Genomic DNA, 21,306 nt, shown 5'->3' with positions numbered 1-21,306 from the left:
AAATCGCCTCTTAGGTTTTGGGTTTTTGAAAAGTGAAAAATGACTGAGATTTCCGAACTTGTATACCTTTCTGAGGACCTGGCGCGGACCGCACAAAAATGTGTTGCGGCCGCGCCGAGTGGGAGAAAAATTGGGGCTTCTCTGAACCCTTTCAGCGCGGACCGCACTGTTTTGGTGCGCGGCCGTGCTGGTTGACCTGAAACCCTAGCCCTCAGACTCAGCCACGCGGACCGCACAAAAATGCATCGCGGCCGCGCGGCTCCAGCACGGACCGCGGCCGCGCTGGTGTCTGCAACACCTGAACCTGCATTTTCTTAAGTCCAAGACCTCCCGGGCCCCATTCAAAACTCACCCGAGCCCTCGGGGCTCCAAACCAAACATGCACACAACCTTAAAAACATCTTACGGACTTACTCGTGCGATCAAATCGCCAAAATAACATCATATACATAGGATCAAGCCTCAAACACATGATTTTCTTTCTTCAACTTTCATAACTCAAATTCTCCATTTTTAGTCCGAAACACGTCATATGACGTCCGTTTTTAGCCAAACTTTACAGATAGTGCTTAACACATATTTAAGACTTGTACCGGGCGTCGGAACCAAAATACGAGCCCGATACCTATATTTTCTAACTCCTTTTCATTTCAAATTTCATATCAAATTTCAGAAAAACAATTTCCTTCAAAAATTCATTTCTCGGGCTTGGGACCTCAGAATTTGATTCCGGGCACACGCCCAAGTCCCATATTTTTCTACGGACCCTCCGGGACCGTCGAATCACAGGTCTGGGTCCGTTTACCTAAAATGTTGACTGAAGTCAACATTATGCATATTAATACCAAAATTCATCAAATGTTTCACATAATTCACATATTCTAACATAAAAACTTCCCGGCTACGCGCCCGAACTGCGCACGCCGATCGAGGCAACTAAAAGCGAGGTTTTCAAGGCCTCGAAAGCGCGGAACAAGGAAGAACTACGGTGATGAACCTTCGAGTCGTCACATTCTCCACCTCTAAAACAACCATTCGTCCTCGAACGGACAAAAGAAAGAAGTACCTGAGTCGGGAAATAATTGAGGATAACGGCTCCGCATATCGGACTCGGACTCCCAAGTCGATGCCTTAGGAGGCTGACCTCTCCACTGAACACGCACCGAAGGAAAACTCTTCGACCTCAACTGTCGAACCTGCCGGTCTAGAATAGCCACCGGCTCCTCCTCATATGACAGATCCTTGTCCAATTGGACAGTGCTGAAATCTAACACGTGCGATGGATCTCCGCGATACTTTCGGAGCATAGACACATGAAACACGAGATGCACAACTGACAAGCTAGGTGGCAAGGCAAGTCTATAAGCCACCTCTCCCACACGATCAAGAATCTAAAATGGACCGATGAACCTGGGGCTGAGCTTGCCCTTCTTCCCAAATCTCATCACGCCCTTCATAGGCGATACACGGAGTAATACCCGCTCACCAACCATGAAGGCAACATCTCTGACCTTGCGGTCTGCGTAACTCTTCTATCTGGACTGAGCTGTACGAAGTCTATCCTGAATAATCCTGACCTTGTCCAAGGCTTCCTGAACCAGATCCGTAACCAATAATCGAGCCTCTCCCGGCTCAAACCATCCAACTGGAGACCGACATCGCCTACGATACAACGCCTCATACGGAGCCATCTGAATGCTGGACTAGTAGCTGTTGTTGTAGGCGAACTCTGCTAAAGGCAAAAACTGGTCCCACGAGCCTTTAAAATCAATGACACAGGCTCGGAGCATGTCCTCAAGAATCTGAATAGTCCTCTCGGACTGACCGTCCGTCTGGGGATGAAATAATGTACTCAACTCAACCTGGGTGGCCAACTCTCGCTAAACCGCTCTCCAGAAATGCGAGGTAAACTGCGTACCCCGATCCAAAATGATAGATAGCGGCACCCCATGAAGGCGAACAATCTCCCTGATATAAATCTCGGCTAACCTTTCGGACGAATAGGTGGCTGCAACAGGAACAAAATGCGCTGACTTGGTCAGCCTATCAACAATGACCCAAACTACATCAAACTTTTTCCGAGTCATCGGAAGTCCAGTAATGAAATCCATCGTAATCCTCTCCCACTTCCACTCGGGAAGTGCAATCCTCTGAAATAGACCACCAGGTCTTTGATGCTCGTACTTAACCTACTGACAATTCAAACACCGAGCCACATGCACAACGATGTCTTTCTTCATCTTACGCCACCAATAGTGTTGCCTCAAATCCTGATACATCTTCGCGGCGCCCGGGTGAATAGAATACCGAGAACTGTGGGCCTCCGCTAAGATCAACTCTCGAATCCCATCAACATTGGGCACACAAACTCGCCCCTGCAATCTCAATACACCATCATCATCTAAGGTTACTTTCTTGGCACCTCCACGCTGCACCGTGTCTCTCAAGACACACAAATGGGGATCCTCAAACTGCCGCTCACGGATACGCTCTAATAGTGAGGAACGAGCAACCGTGCAAGCTAACACTCTGCTAGGCTCAGAAATATCCAACCTCACAAGACGATTGGCCAATGCCTGAACATCCAAAGAAAGCGATCTCTGGCTGACTGGAATATAAGCAAGACTACCCATGCTGGCGGACTTCCTGCTCAATGCATCGGCCACCACATTGGCCTTCCCCGGGTGGTATAAGATAGTAACATCATAATCCTTTAGCAACTCTAACCACCTCCTCTGCCTCAAATTCAACTCTTTCTGCTTGAACAGATACTGAAGACTCTTGTGATCAGTGTAAACCTCACACGTCACGCCATATAAGTAATGCCTCCAGATCTTCAAGGCATGAACAATGGCTGCCAACTCGAGATCATGAACCGGATAATTCTTCTCGTGGATCTTCAACTGCCTCGAAGCATAGGCAATGACTTTGCCTTCCTGCATCAACACTGCACCAAGCCCAATACGAGACGCATCACAATAGACCATATATGGCCCTGAACCTGTGGGCAAAACCAATACCGGTGCCGTAGTCAGAGTTGTCTTGAGCTTCTGAAAGCTCGCCTCACACTCGTCCGACCACCTGAACTGGACACCCTTCTGGGTCAATCTGGTCATAGGGGCTGCAATGGATGAAAACCCCTCCACGAACCGACGGTAGTAACCTGCTAACCCCAGGAAACTCCGAATATCCGTAGCTGAAGCTGGTTGAGGCCAGTTCTTGACTGCCTCTATCTTCTTCGGGTCTACCTGAATACCTGATGTTGATATGACATGACCCAGGAATGCGACCGAAATCAACCAAAACTCTCACTTTGAGAACTTAGCATACAACTGACTATCCTTTAGGGTCTGAAGGACCACTCTGAGGTGCTGCTCATGCTCCTCTTGACTGCGGGAGTATATAAGAATATCGTCAATGAAGACTATCACGAACAAGTCCAAATAAGGTCTGAACACTCGGTTCATCAACTCCATGAACGCTGTTGGGGCATTAGTCAATCCGAATGACATGACCAAAAACTCATAGTGCCCATACCGAGTGTGAAATGCTGTCTTATGGACATCAGACGCCCTGATCCTCAGCTGGTGGTAGCCAGATCTCAAATCTATCTTTGAAAACACCCTCGCACCCTGAAGTTGGTCGAACAAATCGTCAATCCGCGGCAGTGGATACTTGTTCTTTATCGTCACCTTGTTTAACTGCCGGTAATCAATGCACATCCTCATCGACCCATCCGTTTTCTTCACGAACAATACTGGTGCACCCCAAGGTGATACACTGGGTCTACTGAAACCCTTATCAAGCAAGTCCTGAAGCTGCTCTTTCAACTCTTTTAACTCTGGCGGGGCCATGCAATATGGCGGAATGGAAATAGGCTGAGTGCCCGAAGCCAGATCAATACAGAAATCAATATCCCTGTCGGGCGGCATACCCGGCAGGTCTGAAGGGAAAACCTCGGGGAACTCCCGAACAATAGGAACAGAGTCAATTGATGGAACCTCTGCGCTAGAGTCGCGAACATACGCTAGATATGCTAGACACCCCTTCTCGACCATACGTCGAGCCTTGACATACGAAATAACACTGCGGGTGGCATGGTCTGGGTCCCTCTCCACTCAATTTGGGGCAAATCTGGCAAGGCCAAGGTCACGGTCTTGGCGTGACAATCCAGAATAGCATGATACGGGGACAACCAGTCCATCCCTAATATAGCGTCAAAGTCCACCATATCTAAAAGCAATAAGTCGACACGGGTCTCAAGACCGTCAAATACCACCACACATGAACGATGCACTCGGTCGACCACTATAGATTCACCAACTGGCGTGGACACATATACAGGAATACCCAAAGCCTTACTAGGCATGATCAAATAGGGTGCAAAATAGGACGACACATAAGAATACATAGATCCCGGGTCAAATAACACAGAAGCTCCCCTACCACAGACTAGAATAGTACCTGTAATCACAGCATCTGATGACTCGGCCTCTGGCTTGGCCGGCAAAGCATAACAACGGGGCTGACCCCCACCTCCCTGAACTCTGTCTCTGGGGCGATCGGCTGCTGGCTGACCCCTGCCTCTGGCGGTCCGAGCTCCACCTATATGGTCTCTCCCTCCACCCCTATGATCCCTAACCCCGCCTCTAGCTGGCTGGGCGGCCTGTGGATCACCTACTGCCTGAATCATAGGGCAAGGACCCTGCTGCTGAGAACTACTCGAGGCTCGGGGGCAAAACCTAACAATGTGACTCAGGTCACTACAACCATAACATGCCCTCGGCTGCTGGGACTGCTGGCCCTGTCGACCTGTATGTCCTCCTCTGAAGCTCTAAAGTGGCGGTGCACTGATGGGGGCTAGTGGTGCGCTGAAGGTCTGCTGACCCGAATAATACTACTGAGGACCACCACCGCCTGGAGTACCATGATAAACCTAAAGTGCCGACTGGAAGGGCCTCTGAGAGTGGCCTCTGTCATATGAATCCCTACATCTAGACGAGGTACCACTAAATCTACCAAAATAATGGGGCCTCTTATCAGACCCATGACCACCTCCTTGAGCAAGTGCCATCTCTATCCGGCGGGCACCATCTGCCGCCTCCTGAAATGAAATCTCACCACCGGCACTCATGGCCATCTGAACACGGATCGGCTAGGCCAACCCATCAACAAACTTCCACACTCTCTCTCTCTAGGTGGGGAGTATCATAATGGCATGACGAGCCATATCAATGAACCGGGTCTCATACTGGGTGACCGTCATAGGACCCTGCTGGAGACGCTCAAACTGCCTGCGAAGAGCATCTCGCTGAGTAACTGGAAGGAACTTCCCCAGAAATAACTCTAAAAACTGATCCTAGGTCAATGATGGCGACCCTGCTGGCTTGGCTAAACAGAAATCCCACCACCAAGTCTTGGCGGATCCTGCCAAGCGAAAAGTGGCGAAGTCGACCCCATTGGTCTCTACAATGCCCATAGTCCGTAGAACCTTATGACAGCTGAATATGGAATCCTGAGCATCCTCTGAGGGGGTGCCACTATATGTGGTTGTGAAGAGCTTGGTGAAACGATCAAGCCTGCACAAAGCATCCGCGGACATAGCTGCACCATCGCTGGACTGAGCCGCAATACCTGGCTGGGCTGCCACAGCTGGCTGAACTGCCACGGCTGGCTGAACTGCTGGAACCTGAGCCTGAGGAGCTACCGGCTCTGGAGTACGAGTATCGGGAGTCTGAACTCCTCCCCCAGCCTGAGATGTGGCTGGAGCTACGGGAAGCAAACCCGCTCTAGAAATGCCCTCCATAAAGCCTACCAGTCGGACCAAAGCATCCTGAAGCACTGGAGTGGCTATGAAACCCTCTGGGACCTGAGCTGGGCCCACTGGAACAGCTGGGGCCGGAACCTCCTCCTCAAAATCGACCTGAGGCTTCGTCGATGGAAATGCTGCTAGGGGCTGAGCTCTACCCCGGCCTCGGCCTCTGGCACAGCCTCGCCCTCGCCCTCTGCCCCTAATAGGGGTTGCTTCTGGGGGCTCAGGCTATTGCACGGTAGAAGAGGAAGCACGTGTCCTCGCCATCTGCGAAAGAACACAAGACAATCAGTACTTGAGAAACAGAATCGCACGACAAGAATGAAAAAGGTGAAGTTTTCCTAACTCAGTAGCCTCTGCGGGATAAATATAGACGTCTCCGTACCGATCCCTCAGACTCTACTGAGCTTGTCCGTGAGTTGTGAGACCTAAGTAACCTAGTGCTCTGATACCAACTTGTCACGACCCGAATTCCCCACCATCGGGAGTCGTGATGGCGCCTACTGTCGGAGCTAGGCAAGCCAACCTTAACATACCTTTTCAACTAATTTTTAACAAGATAATAATAAAAATAATAAATTCAAGCGGAAGACTTAATTTAATATTTAATGAACGAAAATGCAGAAAAATTAACATCATCCTCTACCCAAGATTTAGTGTCACAATACTCACGGACTACTATAAGATACTACAAATAAGAGTTTGAAAGAAAATACATAAGGAGTCTGCTTCGATACAATGAAAACAAACAGAAATGAAATGGATGAGACTCAGGGCCAACGCACGCCAGCGAACTACCTAGGAGTCTCTGGACTAAAGGCACGCTCCCAATCTACTGCTACTGCGGTCCGTAAGCTACTCCCGAATCTGTGCACAAAAAGGGCACAGAAGTGTAGCATCAGCACAACCGACCCCATGTGCTGGTAAGTGCCTGGCCTAACCCCGGCGAGGTAGTGACGAGGCTAGACCGGACCTACCTCAAATAACCTGTACAGATATATGTGCAACAACGGAAAGATATACAGAATTTAAACAGATAATAGGGAGGGGACATGCTGTGGGGTGTAACAATTTAGATATAAGACCAACGAACAGAGAGATGGAAACTGAATAATTAGCATCTATGAAAGAGAGCAAGTGAATCAACAACTGCACGGCACCAACCTTCGTGCTTTTACTCTCAATTCTCACCAAAACTGTCAAATATAGTGCACGACATCACCCTTCGTGCTTTTCCTCACATAACTCTCACATCAAGGCACGAAATGACCCTTCGTGCTCAAATAATTAGATACATGGCACGGAAAGACCCTTCGTGCATAAATAATTAGAGACATGGCACGAAAAGACCCTTCGTGCATAATTATCAAAACATGGCACGGAAAGACCCTTCGTGCATAATCGCTCTCCCTCACCCAATCATCAGTCACAACCAATCGGGGAAGGGAATATACAACAAGATTAAACATCCCGGCAAGGGAGAACAAATCAACAATAAGTCCCGGCAAGGAGAAAATACCACACTTCCTTCTTTAACTCATCTGCTTCTCAACTATCACTTCATAATTATATTAGCAAGTAATAGCTCAACTGTTTCACATCTTTCGAATTTAAAAGCAACTATGACTCACGGTCATGCTAGACTCCGGTGCATAGATAATCGTCACCATGCCTATACACCGTACTCCACAGTTAACACGTAGCAAATAACATCCAAATCCTAATCCCTCAAGCCAAATTTAGAACAGACACTTACCTCGAATACTCCAAACTAAACTCACGCTTCTAGTATAGCTTTACCTCTTGATTCCACCACCAATCCACTCGAATCTAGTCATAAGTTACTTAATCACATTAATAATTACTAAATGAATCATCCCCAATGCATGAAAATAGATTTTTCAAGGTTTTTCCCAAAAAGGTCAAAAATACCCCCGGACCCACGTGGTCGAAACTCGAGGTTCGGACCAAAACCCGGTTACCCATTCCCCCATGAATCCAAATATATGATTTGTTTTTAAATCGGACCCCAAATTGAGGTCCAACTTCTCAATTTGTAGAAAACCTAGGTTCTACCCAAAACACCCAATTTTCCCCATGAAAATCTTTGATTTGAAGTTGAAATTATGTTAAAAGATGTTAAGGGATAAAGAAATTAAGTTAGAAATCACTTACCAATCGTTTTGGAGAAGAAATGTTGTTTGGAAAATCGCCTCTTAGGTTTTGGGTTTTTTTGAAAAGTGAAAAATGACTGAGATTTCCGAACTTGTATACCTTTCTGAGGACCTGGCGCGGACTGCACAAAAATGTGTTGCGGCCGCGCCGAGTGGGAGAAAAATTGGGGCTTCTCTGAACCCTTCCAGCGCGGACCGCACTGTTTTGGTGCGCGGCCGCGCTGGTTGACCTGAAACCCTAGCCCTCAGACTCAGCCACGCGGACCGCACAAAAATGCATCGCGGCCGCGCGGCTCCAGCGCGGACCGCGCGGAAATGACCGCAGCCGCGCTGGTGTCTGCAATACCTGAACCTGCATTTTCTTAAGTCCAAGACCTCCCGGGCCCTATTCAAAACTCACCCGAGCCCTCGGGGCTCCAAACCAAACATGCACACAACCTTAAAAACATCTTACGGACTTACTCGTGCGATCAAATCGCCAAAATAACATCATATACATAGGATCAAGCCTCAAACACATGATTTTCTTTCTTCAACTTTCATAACTTAAATTCTCCATTTTTAGTCAGAAACACGTCATATGACGTCAGGTTTTAGCCAAACTTTACAGATAGTGCTTAACACATATTTAAGACTTGTACCCGGCGTCGAAATCAAAATACGAGCCCGATACCTATATTTTCTAACTCCTTTTCATTTCAAATTTCAGAAAAACAATTTCCTTCAAAAATTCATTTCTCGGGCTTGGGACCTCAGAATTTGATTCCGGGCACACGCCCAAGTCCATATTTTTCTACGGACCCTCTGGGACCGTCGAATCACAGGTCCGGGTCTGTTTACCCAAAATGTTGACCGAAGTCAACATTATGCATATTAATACCAAAATTCATCAAATGTTTCACATAATTCACATAATTCACATATTCTAACATAAAAACTTTCCGGCTACGCGCCCGAACTGTGCACACCAATCGAGGCAACTAAAAGCGTGGTTTTCAAGACCTCGAAAGCGCGGAACAAGGAAGAACTACGGTGATGACCCTTCGGGTCATCACATTTAATTTACAGTTGACGACATGGATGCGACTATACATCCCGGCCTTCGGACGTTGGATCTATTAGCCCTACAGTCCCAGCATAGATCCGAGTATATATGGGACGGATAGTTGCTTACACAGACTTTCCGGGCTAGGAGAGTGGATCTATTGTGGGACTTTTTGAGTCATAGAGTTCTACATCCCCGCGTGGTCCATTACCTGAAGGAAATGGGATTATATAGGATTATTAGGATTGGCCGGATACAGCTCGACTGGGCTTTGATCACGGCCTTGATTGAGCGGTGGCGACCGGAGACGCACACTTTCCATCTGCCCATTGGCGAGGCCACCATCATACTCCAGGACGCTGAGATTTTATATGGCTTGTCCGCTGATGGCTTGCCAGTTTTACTGTCTGCAACCATGAGATATTATTCGCGGCAGTTTTATTGGGATATGCTGCACATGCTCACGGGTTTCAGGCCGGAGGACGAGACTGTAGCGTCTGGATCCAGTTGTATGCAGTTGGTCCCCATTAGAGACCACCTGGAGCAGATCCACCATACTATCACCGATGAGTCAGCAGAGGTGGATGTACAGCGATATACGAGGCTGTTGTTGCTCCTTCTACTTGGGGGGTCTTATTCCCGAACACTTCGGGAAACCTAGTGAGCCTCTGTTTTCTATACCATCGGATTTGACTCCTATACCTGCATCTCACGACACTCTTTTACGTTGTGCATTTTACAAGCCCTGCTTACGCGCGTTTTATCAGGAAAAAGCATCCCCTTTGCAAGCACCGTTGGTATAGACTCATCCCACATTGTTGTCCGGATTTTATCAAAATCCCTTGTGAGAGCTTCCACATCCGGCACGGTTGGAAAGTTATCAATGTAAGGAATCTCCCTTGAATGAAACGGCACTTCGGACTCGTACATTCTTCTTCTAGGGGGTCTCTCTTCAAATCAGGTCCTTCCTCCTCATCCTGCGCATCACCATCCTCACGAGGAAAGGGTGTCTCGTCTCCGGATTCATCGGCATTGTTATCGTAATCACTGTTCTATTCCTCACTCTGTGCATTTGTCAGATCCCGATGTAATATGTCATTTTCGGGCAATTGAGTGAGTACGGGTGGTTCAACTTGCTCGTTTTCACTGCACAACCAACAAAAATATAAGCTACTAAATTAATAATGCTTTCCATATGGCTATATCACTTCACTTACAAGTCGTAATGTGATGAAATTCCATGATGGACATTTTCAATTAGGTGATGACTACCGGAAGGGCCACTTGTAAAATTCATATCTGGTCGGTACCCCCTATTAAATATATGAGCGTTAATACAAATTCAATACACTAAAAATATACATAATTAACACAAATGAAAATTGAAGTTTACCACTCGTCTTGTGATTTATGGAAAGCAGGGTATAAATTATTTTCTCGCTGCTCATTCGTCGGCGGTGATAAGTTTAAATCAAGGAAAACTCTTTCATTTGGAACCTGTCCGGCAAAAACTGCTCCAGAATAACCACCCGATGACTGGGGGTTATCTCTACTACGCACAACCTCATTTTTTGGAACGTCTTCGACCTTCACGTACATCTCCAACATTGTGATTACAAGAAATTCCCGGCATTCATCTGGAGTCCTCAGAAAATCACTCAAAGTTTCATCATCGTCGATGTTAAACTCCGAGTAAAAAACAACTCCTTGCAGAGTGACGGAATACGGATATTTTTCGGTTACTTTAAGTATCACTGAACGTTTCCTCACACTCATTTTTTTTGCATAACAACGATATCAATTTATCGTACTCTATTGTAAGTGGTAATTTAACATGATACTGAGCAGGTAAACTGTAATCCACGGAGTTATTCTCCATCACAACCTCACAACCTCACCCCCCCAATATAATGAAACTCTTATTCTACGCTCTTTAGACATAATGAAAAAATGCTGGAGAATTTAACAACAATAAACGTTTCAACAAGAGTATGGAAATGGCTAACCGGGAAATTTCTACGCTATACACCTTTTGAATGAATTTCTATACAATTCTAACCTCTTTATATAGGAAATGGCTAGCCGGACTTGATTTTATATATATAGCGCCCAACAAGTGGGCACTATACGCTTTTGAATTATTGAAGTCAAGAATTATTGGTGGGGCCAGGAAAAAGGTGTATAGCGCCCAAATACTGGACGCTATACATAAAGTTTTATGTATAGCGCCGGGTATTTGGGCGTTATACCTGTTAGTGTCAGCTTTCTATGTATAGCGCCCAAATACTGGACGCTATACATTAACGGCACAGTTAACATTAATGTATAGCGTCCAGTATTTGGGTGCTATATATAAAAATGTCATTTGTTTTACACCTATTAAGATGCTACTTGTCCAAAAGAACCACATTTTGGTTCCGAACTCTAAAATATTGAACGTATGCTTTTAAATTGCAGTCTCCCATTTTTTCTGTACACTCCAAAAAAAGAATGTTTCTATATAGTATAATTGAACGTTAGCACTGACCTTTTCAGCTTTCACCACAAGATTTTGTAGTATTAAATACTAATACAACATTTTTGGGATCTTTATGGAACTAGCTAGTCCTATCTAGTATTTACCTTTTTTAGTCGGTATATATAGATTGTGTATTAATTAATATAATTATACATGTAAACATGGTTTATTGTATATGCTATATATTTATGACTATTTTTAGTTCAAGTAGTTGGATGAGCGACTATTTAAGTTAATTTTAAAAAAAAAATAGAACCTTTTATGAAACATTTTTATTGACTGCGATCGGCCACCATGAATTTTCTATTTGTATACAAGGATTAATTCTGTACATGGTGTTGGGATATACTATTAACCATGCGGTTTAGACATAGTATTATAATTTATTCTTTATGGAATAATTGTTTATTTAATTTATTCAATTCAATAAAGTACTATTTTAAATAGATCATTTGTTACATGTGTGTCCTTTTAGTTATGTAGTAGACAATTTAGTGTATGGAGTCTTAGCTCATGCACAGAAGATTAAATTGTTGGTTCTCATAATTAATAAACTATGTTCACAATCAAAGATATTGTTGGACAAAATATCTTGATAATTGTAGCACAAGATTATCGTATAATTTGTCTTGATTATGAGAGTAGTTTTACTCCTACTTCTTGTGCTAGTATTCAGTGTACATTGAACGGACCAAGTAGAGAAAAAATGTTTTTGTACTGAATATATAAAACATTTTCTCTAATTCATTAAATGAGCTTATGCTCCTAATCTTGATATAATTATTATAATCAATATAATTTGTTTATTATTTTGATTTATCAAAAGGTACGACTCTATTTAGAGTTAATATATGCCTAATAGATTGGACAATAACGAATAACATTTGTGAATAATAATTAGTTGATAGAATTCATGACTCGGTTTTGGGTTTGATGATACCCGTTTATGTAAGCTTATAAGTTTTCATGTGAAAACTTGGCCGGTGAATTTTGTATCCGTCACATGAAATAGTTTAAGCGAAATTATAAAGGATTTAGTTAGTTAATTGAATTAAATTTTCAGTGATTTAATTTAATTAATTGGTATTTGAAATCTTAACATGGGGAATTAAAATAAGTGTTAATGAATTTTCAAAATTCATATTGAGGATTTCAATTGCAGTTTTTTAGTGGAATAAATTGCAATTAATTATAGTAAGAATTAATTCATGCCAATTTCAAATTAATACTATAATTAGTAGCCTCTTATTATTTTTGTGGTCTCTGCTATACCTAGTAAAAATCTGGACCGACTTGGGTAAAAAGTAGCTTGGGAGAAAAGTTATCCTTTTGAGTTAGAGTAGGATTCTACTTGCAGAATCCTACACGTTTTTATGCCCCTATTGTGGCTTAATTTCGGGTCTATTAAAGGAAGACTAGTTTCACCTAATACCTTACCTTTCAGTTGTATTGTTCTTGCTCACCCAATAGTAAAATCGTCTAAGGTTTTACTAGGCAAATAGTAGAAGACTGCAACCCTCGATTCTTGCTGCTTGGAAGGTTTGTGAAACTACTTCAAGAGGTTAGTGATTCTAATCTTGTTATTATTGCGTTGTCTAGTTCACATGTATTTGATGTCTGGTTTGTATGCTTGTTTCCGCTGCGCATGTTCTAACAATTGGTATCAGACGTCGTCTTACATCCAACTAGATAATGTAATACAACATGCATAGAGTAATATTAAAACATGTTATTTATTGATACATATTTGGGATGATTATTCTATGTTAAAAACGTGATTATATTTATTAGTATCTTAATTCTGTAATTCTGAAATTATGAATTAATATACACATGTATAAACAGTGATGTTATATTTAAATAATAGTCTGTTCAAATTACGTTTTTTGCTGAATAGCAATTTTTTTTTGATAAAAACGTGACTGTGTTTTTGAACGTTATTAATGCGGTAATTATGGGTTAATATACATATGCATAAATAGTGAAATAATACCATTAATCTATTTAGTTGCATTCTGTCCATAATCACAGTGTTATATTAATAAAAACTTGACTGTTTTGTATGATATGAGTTCTGTATTTTTGGATTAATATACAGAATTATGAACAGTATCGTTTTTGACTAGTGAAAACATACTGTTTTTATAATTCTATCTAAACACGTTTTTATTAAATATAAAAAAAATTATTTTGAGTTCTGAAATCATGTGTTAACAAACATCAGTATATTATGTGATTTGAACAAGTCAAAATAATTAAAAACCCTTAAAAACGCCAAAAATAGAATTCTAGTCACGCGTAAAATTCTGAAATTCTGTCGAACTCCGATTGACCTCAAATTTGGTAGGTTCATCGAAAAAGGTCCAACTTAAAAAAATCATCAGCTTTGCTAATGATGAACGCCGTTTTTTTGGGCATTCAGGGTCGTTTAGATGGAGTTTTGGCCTTTTTTCTATTTTCTGGAATTTTGTTTTACTAAAAACAAATATTAATAGAAATCTGTGATGGCAGAATTCAATTCCCATTGTTTCCAATCATGTTTTACAGTAATATAATGAATTTATATGTTGACATAGGTCTTCTTCCACATCAGATAAATTCATTATAGATGATTACTGTAGTTTTGCCTCTAGTTATTTCATTACTTGTATTAACTCTCCAACTGAGTTACATGTTGATTGAATGAAACTAGAGTTTATAATAGTTATATTTACCTATCTTAAATTAATAGTTTACTCTCCATCTGAGTTAGTCCTGTTTAAATTTATGGGGTTAATATCTTACATCACTCAAATATTTTGCATGAATAGTTAAGTTTCCCTAACGAATCTAACTGTTCAATGAGCATGGTTATATGTATAATGTGCCTTTTTCTATCATTCTAAATACATAACTAATGATCTATTTAATGTGAATATCTCTCAAATTAACCATGTCTTCATTCAACCCACTTACCTCAATTTTGAACCAAAACAAGTTAGAAGGACCGAATTATGTTGACTCGAAAAGGAACCTTGATATTGTCCTAATTGCTGAAGGTTACAAATTTGTAATCACTGAGGAGTGCCCAGAAAAACCTGAAAATGCTACTGATGATCAGGTTAAGGCCTATGATAAATGGGTTAAGGATGATAAGATGGCACGATGTTACATTCTTGCCTCTATGGTGAATGTTTTGCAACATCAACATCAGTCTATGGGGTCTGCTTATGATATGCTCGAAAGTCTCAAAGAGATGTTCGGTGAGCAAAATCATGCAGCTAAGCAGACAGCCATGAAATCCCTTTTGAACACCAAGATGGTTGAAGGATCATCGGTCATGGACCATGTTCTGAAGATGATGAGTCTTCTGAATGAACTGGAGGTCTTTGGAGCTATGATTGATAAGAAGTCTCAAGTTGAGATGGTCCTGCAGACTCTGCCTGACAGATTTCAATAATTTCACTTGAACTATAATATGAACAAAATGGATTTGTCACTAGCGAAATTATTGAATGAGCTGCAAGCGGCAGAATCTATTATCAAACAACAAGCTCTAGTTGTAGCACTCAATGTTGAGAAAACTTCCATTTCTAAGTCGAAAATCAATAAGAAAAAGAAGAAGGCTTAAAAGGTTCTGGCACCTGGTGGTGCGACTGGTGTGAAAAAATCCAAAGGCAAGTGCTATCATTGTAAGCAACCTGGGCATCACAAGAAGCAATGCCCTGCCTATCTGGCAAAGTTGAATAAGCAAGGTAATTCAAATTTAAATGTCATTGAAACTTGTTTAGCGACTGTTTCTACCATGTTTTGGTGTGTAGATTCGGGAGCCACTAATCATATCTATACTACTTTGCAGGGGTTTCAGGAAATGCGGCGGCTAAGTGAGAATGAAGTTTCCGTTTTTCAAGCCAATGGCGAGCCAGCACCAGCTTTAGCTTTAGGAGATATTAGAGTTTTGTTTAGTAGTGATAGAGTTTTAGTTTTAAAAGATGTTCTTTATGTACCTTCTATTATAAGGAATTTGAATTTCGGTTTCGAAAATAATGGATGCTGGTTATAATGTTTATTTTGCTAATAACTCTGCTGTTATTAAGTTTAATAAACGTTTTATCTACACTGCTGCTAGAGTACATGACCTTTTTATTCTTGATATATCTCCTCATGTGCTACAACAACCAAAAGAACTAAATAACATTAATCTACCACATAAAAGAAAACGTATTTCTGAATTGAGTCAAACTTATTTATGGCACTTACGTCTAGGCCACATAAATCTAAATAGGATTTCGAACTTGGTCTTTGATGGACCTTTGAGTTCATTGAAAGTGGTGTCACTACCAACATGTGAATCCTATTTATAAGGCAAAATGACCAAGAGACATTTCCCCTCAAAATAAAATAGAGCCAGTGATAAGATAGAATTAATTCACTCTAATTTGTGTAGTCCTATGAATATACAAGCAAGAGGTGGTTTTAAGTATTTTGTGACTTTCACAGATGATTACTCAAAATATGGATATATTTATCTATTGCGACATAAGTCTGAATGCTTTGAGAAATTCAAAGAACTTAAGACGGAAACGGAGAAACGACATGATAAATATATCAAAATATTGTGATCTGATCGTGGTGATGAATACCTTTCTACGGAATTCATAAAATACCTATGAGATAATGGAATTATATCTCAATTATCTGCCCCAGGAACACCACAACAAAATGGTGTCGCAGAAAGAAGAAATAGGACCCTTATGGAAATGGTTAGATCAATATTAAGTTATTCCGATTTACCTTCTTCCTTTTGGGGATATGCTTTAGAAACATCAAACTACATTCTAAATTTGGTTCCTTCAAAGTTAGTACCTTCAACTCCCGTATAATTGTGGATGGGGCGCAAGGTAAGTTTACGGCATATTTGGGTTTGGGGTTGTCCAGCACATGTGCGGAAAGTGAAAGCGGATAAATTGGAATCAAGGACAGAAGTATGCATTTTTATTGGATATCCAAAAGGAACAAAAGGCAGTTTGTTTTATTATCCCAAAGAAAAAAGGTAACTGTTACAACAAATGCCAGATTTTTAGAAGAGGGCTATCTAACGAACCATATTCCTAGAAGTAAACTAGTTTTACAGGAATTAAACAATGGAGTAACTAAAGACTCATCTCTAGAACGTATCCCGGAAGCCAGTATTGGCATACCACTGCATTATCGTAGTGGGAGAAATATCAATAGGCAGCAGATTGCACAAGAGCAATTGCCTGACATCCCATTACCCCAAAGTAGTGGGAGTAATGTTGAGCAACCTCAGATTGTTGAACAACCTGAAATTGTTATGCAACCTGCACTCCAGGAATAAGTTAATGATATCTTAGCACCGCAAGGTGTGGAGGATAACATTGAGGCTTCAGTTCCAGGAAATGATGATGTGATTCAACAATAAAATCAGCCTCCACATGTAGTGACTAGTCGTAGTGGGAGAATTATTAGAAAACCTCTCCGGTTTGCGCTCTTGGGAGAATCTTATGATAGAATCCCTGAAGAGCCTAATACAGAACCTATTAATTACGACAAAGCACTACATGATGCAGATGCTGATAAATGGGTTGATGCTATGAAATCTGAAATGGATTCCATGTACTCTAATCAAGTCTGGGATCTTATAGAACCACCCACTGGAGTCAAACTCATAGGTTGTAGATGGATTTATAAGAAAAATAGAGGAGTGGATAGAAAAGTGCAAACTTTTAATGCTAGGCTTGTTGCAAAAGGGTTTACTTAAAAAGAAGGGATCGATTATGAGGAAACCTTTTCTCCGGTAGCCATGCTTAAATCCATTAGGATTCTCTTATCCATTGCTGCTCATTACGATTATAAAATATGGCAAATGGATGTCAAGACCGCTTTTCTAAGTGGAAGTCTTGATGAATGCATCTATATGGCACAACCAGTCGGTTTCATAAAAAGTGGCAATGAGCACATGTTGTGTAAATTAAAGAAATCCATTTATGGATTGAAATAAGCTTCTAGGGCATGGAACACTTGTTTTGACACATCGATTAAGACCTTCAGTTTTGATCAATGTGAAAATGATTCTTGTGTCTATAAGAAGTGGAATGGAGATAAACTTACATTTTTGGTTTTGTACGTAGATGATATTTTGCTCATAGGAAATAATGTGAGCATGTTGAATTCAGTAAAGTAATGGTTGTCCTCACGTTTCAATATGAAAGACTTGGGACAGGCAGCACATATCCTTGGGATCAAGCTTTTGCGAGATCACAAGCAAAGGATATTAGGCTTGTCCCAATCACTTTATATTGATACTATTCTCACCAGGTTTAGCATGCAAGATTCCAAGAACGGGTTTCTCCCCTTTAGACATGGAATCTCTCTGTCAAAATATCAGTCCCCAAAAATGACTGATGAGATAGAAAAGATGAAGGCGGTTCCTTATGCTTCTGCTGTAGAGAGTCTTATGTATGTTATGCTATGTACTAGACCTGATATTTGCTTTGCTGTTGGCATGGTTAGTAGATTTCAGTCTAACCCTGGTCGAGAACACTGGACTACTGTTAAGAATATAATCAAGTACTTGAAGAGGACTAGTGATTATATGTTGGTGTATCACTCAGGTGATCTTGCACTCATTGGCTATACTGATTCAGATTTCCAATCAAATAGAGACTCTAGAAAATCTACCTCAGGATATGTTTTTACCTTAGGAGGTGAAGCCATAAGTTGGAGGAGCATCAAGCAATCATGTGTTGCTGATTCCACCATGGAAGTCGAATATGTGGTTGCATCTGAGGCAGCTAAAGAGGTTGTTTGGCTCAGGAACTTTCTAAAAGAGTTTAATGTGGTTCCTTCAGTTCAAGCACCAATTGTTCTTTATTGTGACAATAGTGGTGCAATTGCAAACTCGAAGGAACCAAGAAGCCATAAAAGGAGTAAGCATATTGAGCGTAAATATCACTTAATTCGGGACATAACTCAGAGAGCTAATGCAAGAGTGTTGAAGATTGTGTTAGAGAACAATTTGGCAGACCCGTTTACAAAGAGCTTGACACAGAAGATTTTTGACAAGCATGTAGAAGGAATGGGTGTTAGAGTAGTAGACGCATGGTTATGAGTCTAAGTGGGAGATTGTTGGGATATACTATTAACCATGCGGTTTAGACATAGTATTATATTTTATTCTTTATGGAACAATTATTTATTTAATTTATTCAATTCAATAAAGTACTATTTTAAATAGATCATTTGTTATATGTGTGTCCTTTTAGTTATGTAGTAGACAATTTAGTGTATGGAGTCTTAGCTCATGCACAAAAGATTAAATTGTTGGTTCTCATAATTAATAAACTATGTCCACAATCAAAGATATTGTTGGACAAAATATCTTGATGATTATAGCACAAGATTATAGTATAATTTGTCTTGATTATGAGAGTAATTTTACTCCTACTTCTTGTGCTAGTGTACTCAGTGTATATTGAACGGACCAAGTATAGAAAAGATGTTTTTGTACTGAATATATAAAATATTTTCTCTAATTCATTAAATGATCTTATACTCCTAATCTTGATATAATTATTATGGTCAATGTAATTTGTTTATTGTTTTGATTTATCAAAAGGTACGACTCTATTTAGAGTTAGTATATGCCTAATAGATTGGACAATAATGAATAACATTTGTGAATAATAATTAGTTGATAGAATTCATGACTCGGTTTTGGGTTTGATGATACCCGTTTATGTAAGCTTATAAGTTTCCATGTGAAAACCCGGCCGGTGGATTTTGTATCCGTCACATGAAATAGTTTAAGCAAAATTATAAAGGATTTAATTAGTTAATTGAATTAAATTTTCAGTGATTTAATTTAATTAACTGGTATTTGAAATCTTAACATGGGGAGTTAAAATAAATGTTAATGAATTTTCGAAATTCATATTGAGGAGTTCAATTACAGTTTTTTTATTGGAATAAATTGTAATTAATTATAGTAAAAATTAATTCATGCCAATTTCGAATTAATACTATAATTAGTAGCCTCTTATTATTTCTGTGGTCCCTGCTATACCTAGTAAAAACCTGGATATACTTGGATAAAAAGTAGCTTGGGAGAAAAGTTATCCTTTTGAGTTAGAGTAGGATTCTACTTGCAGAATCCTACACGTTTTTAAGCCCCTATTGTGGCTTAATTTCGGGTCTATTGAAGGAAGACTAGTTTCACCTAATACTTTACCTTTCAGTTATATTGTTCTTGCTCACCCAATAGCAAAATCGCCCAAGGTTTTACTAGGCAAATAGCAGAAGACTGCAACCCTAGATTCTTGCTGCTTGGAAGGTTTGTGCAACTATTTCAAGAGGTTAGTGCTTCTAATCTCGTTATTATTACGTTGTCTAGTTCACATGTATTTGATGTCTGGTTTATATGCTTGCTTCTACTTCGCATATTCTAACACATGAATTTATTAATGCAAGAGCCCACTATTCCAACTTCCAATGGGAACAGGCTGAGCCAAATTAGCCATACTTTATGCAATGTTTTGGGTTGTACTTTTGTTCCTTCATTGTTTATACATCTGTCTCTCCTTCTACCTCAGGTTTATTTTCTTTTTTATTCATAACAATAATGACAGAGAAGGAGAATGACCACCAAAGGATGTGGTGCAGTGGATGAGACTGCTCCTCCCTTAACTAGAGGTCTCGAGTTCGAGCCTTAGGTATGGAAAAATCCTTGGTAGGGAGCGCTTCCTCCCGAATGGGGCCCTACGCGGTGCGAATCCGGATATAGTCGGGCTCCAATACGGATACCGAACACCGAATGGGAAACCAAAAAAAGAGAGAAGGAGAATGAGTTCTAATGTTAATGTTCTTAACAAAGAACCAATAGTTCTTTATTGACTAATAAGAGATTTCATGTGTGTCTCTTACATTTTGAATCTATACTGAACTCTCTAATGTTTTTAAGGTAATCGCAATACATGTTTATGTCAAATAATATATAGCGTCTAATGCACGACTAGCTTAACAACTGTATATACATGCTATATTCTAGGAACCTATACGGATATTGAAATATTCCTGACAACTGTAACTTTTAACGGGAGATTTCATCAGTGTTCTTAACGTTTTAAGATTTATTGTATATTTCAATGTTTAAAGAATCTCAAATGCCAACTTGGCCTTTTTAAATCTCACGAGTGTTTTTAACATTTTAAGACTTCATGAGTGCTTTTAATAGGAGATTTATTCTTTGGAAACATCTAATATCTGCGCTATTGTGTACATTAAACTTTTGGAAACATCTAACCGCAGGTAAGCCGTCTTCTTTGCTTTCACTTTACCTTGGACAACTACATTCCACCATCAGTCCCCTTTGTGGCTACAGGTGCAGCCCGAAGATATCCCTAACACCTCTCTCATTGCCTTCCTTATACAGTCCGCCATCGTCGACCACATAGTATTTGCGTACGAGGCCGCCCGAGGATTAGATGGGGTGCCTTGACTAAGGATAAAGCTCAGGAGTTGGAAGGAAGGCTATCGGCAATGGGAGCTTGGAGAAGTAGTGGGGACGCAAACACTATGTGGTCGACGACGGCGGACTATATAAGGAAGGCGGCGAGAGAGGTGTTAGGGATATCTTCGGGCCGCATCGGTGGCCACAAAGGAGACTGGTGGTGGAATGCAGTTGTTCAAGGTAAAGTGGAAGCAAAGAAGATGGCTTACCTGCGGTTAGTAGGGAGCACTAGCGAGGAGGAGAACAGAG

The 21,306-nt window shown here is 41.0% G+C and overlaps 1 protein-coding gene across 1 annotated transcript; it reads left to right on the top strand.

Moving 5' to 3' along the window:
• Nucleotides 1–14,481: 14,481 nt before the first annotated feature.
• Nucleotides 14,482–14,988, top strand: LOC107763646 (uncharacterized). The gene has a single exon (XM_016582133.1). The coding sequence runs from the start codon at nt 14,482–14,484 to the stop codon at nt 14,986–14,988; it is 507 nt and encodes a 168-aa protein (XP_016437619.1).
• The last annotated feature ends 6,318 nt before the right edge of the window (nt 14,989–21,306 follow it).

Source organism: Nicotiana tabacum, chromosome 11 (genome assembly GCF_000715075.1).
Source record: "Nicotiana tabacum cultivar K326 chromosome 11, ASM71507v2, whole genome shotgun sequence".
Classification (NCBI taxonomy): Eukaryota; Viridiplantae; Streptophyta; class Magnoliopsida; order Solanales; family Solanaceae; genus Nicotiana; species Nicotiana tabacum.
This window is presented reverse-complemented; position numbering and strand designations above follow the sequence as displayed.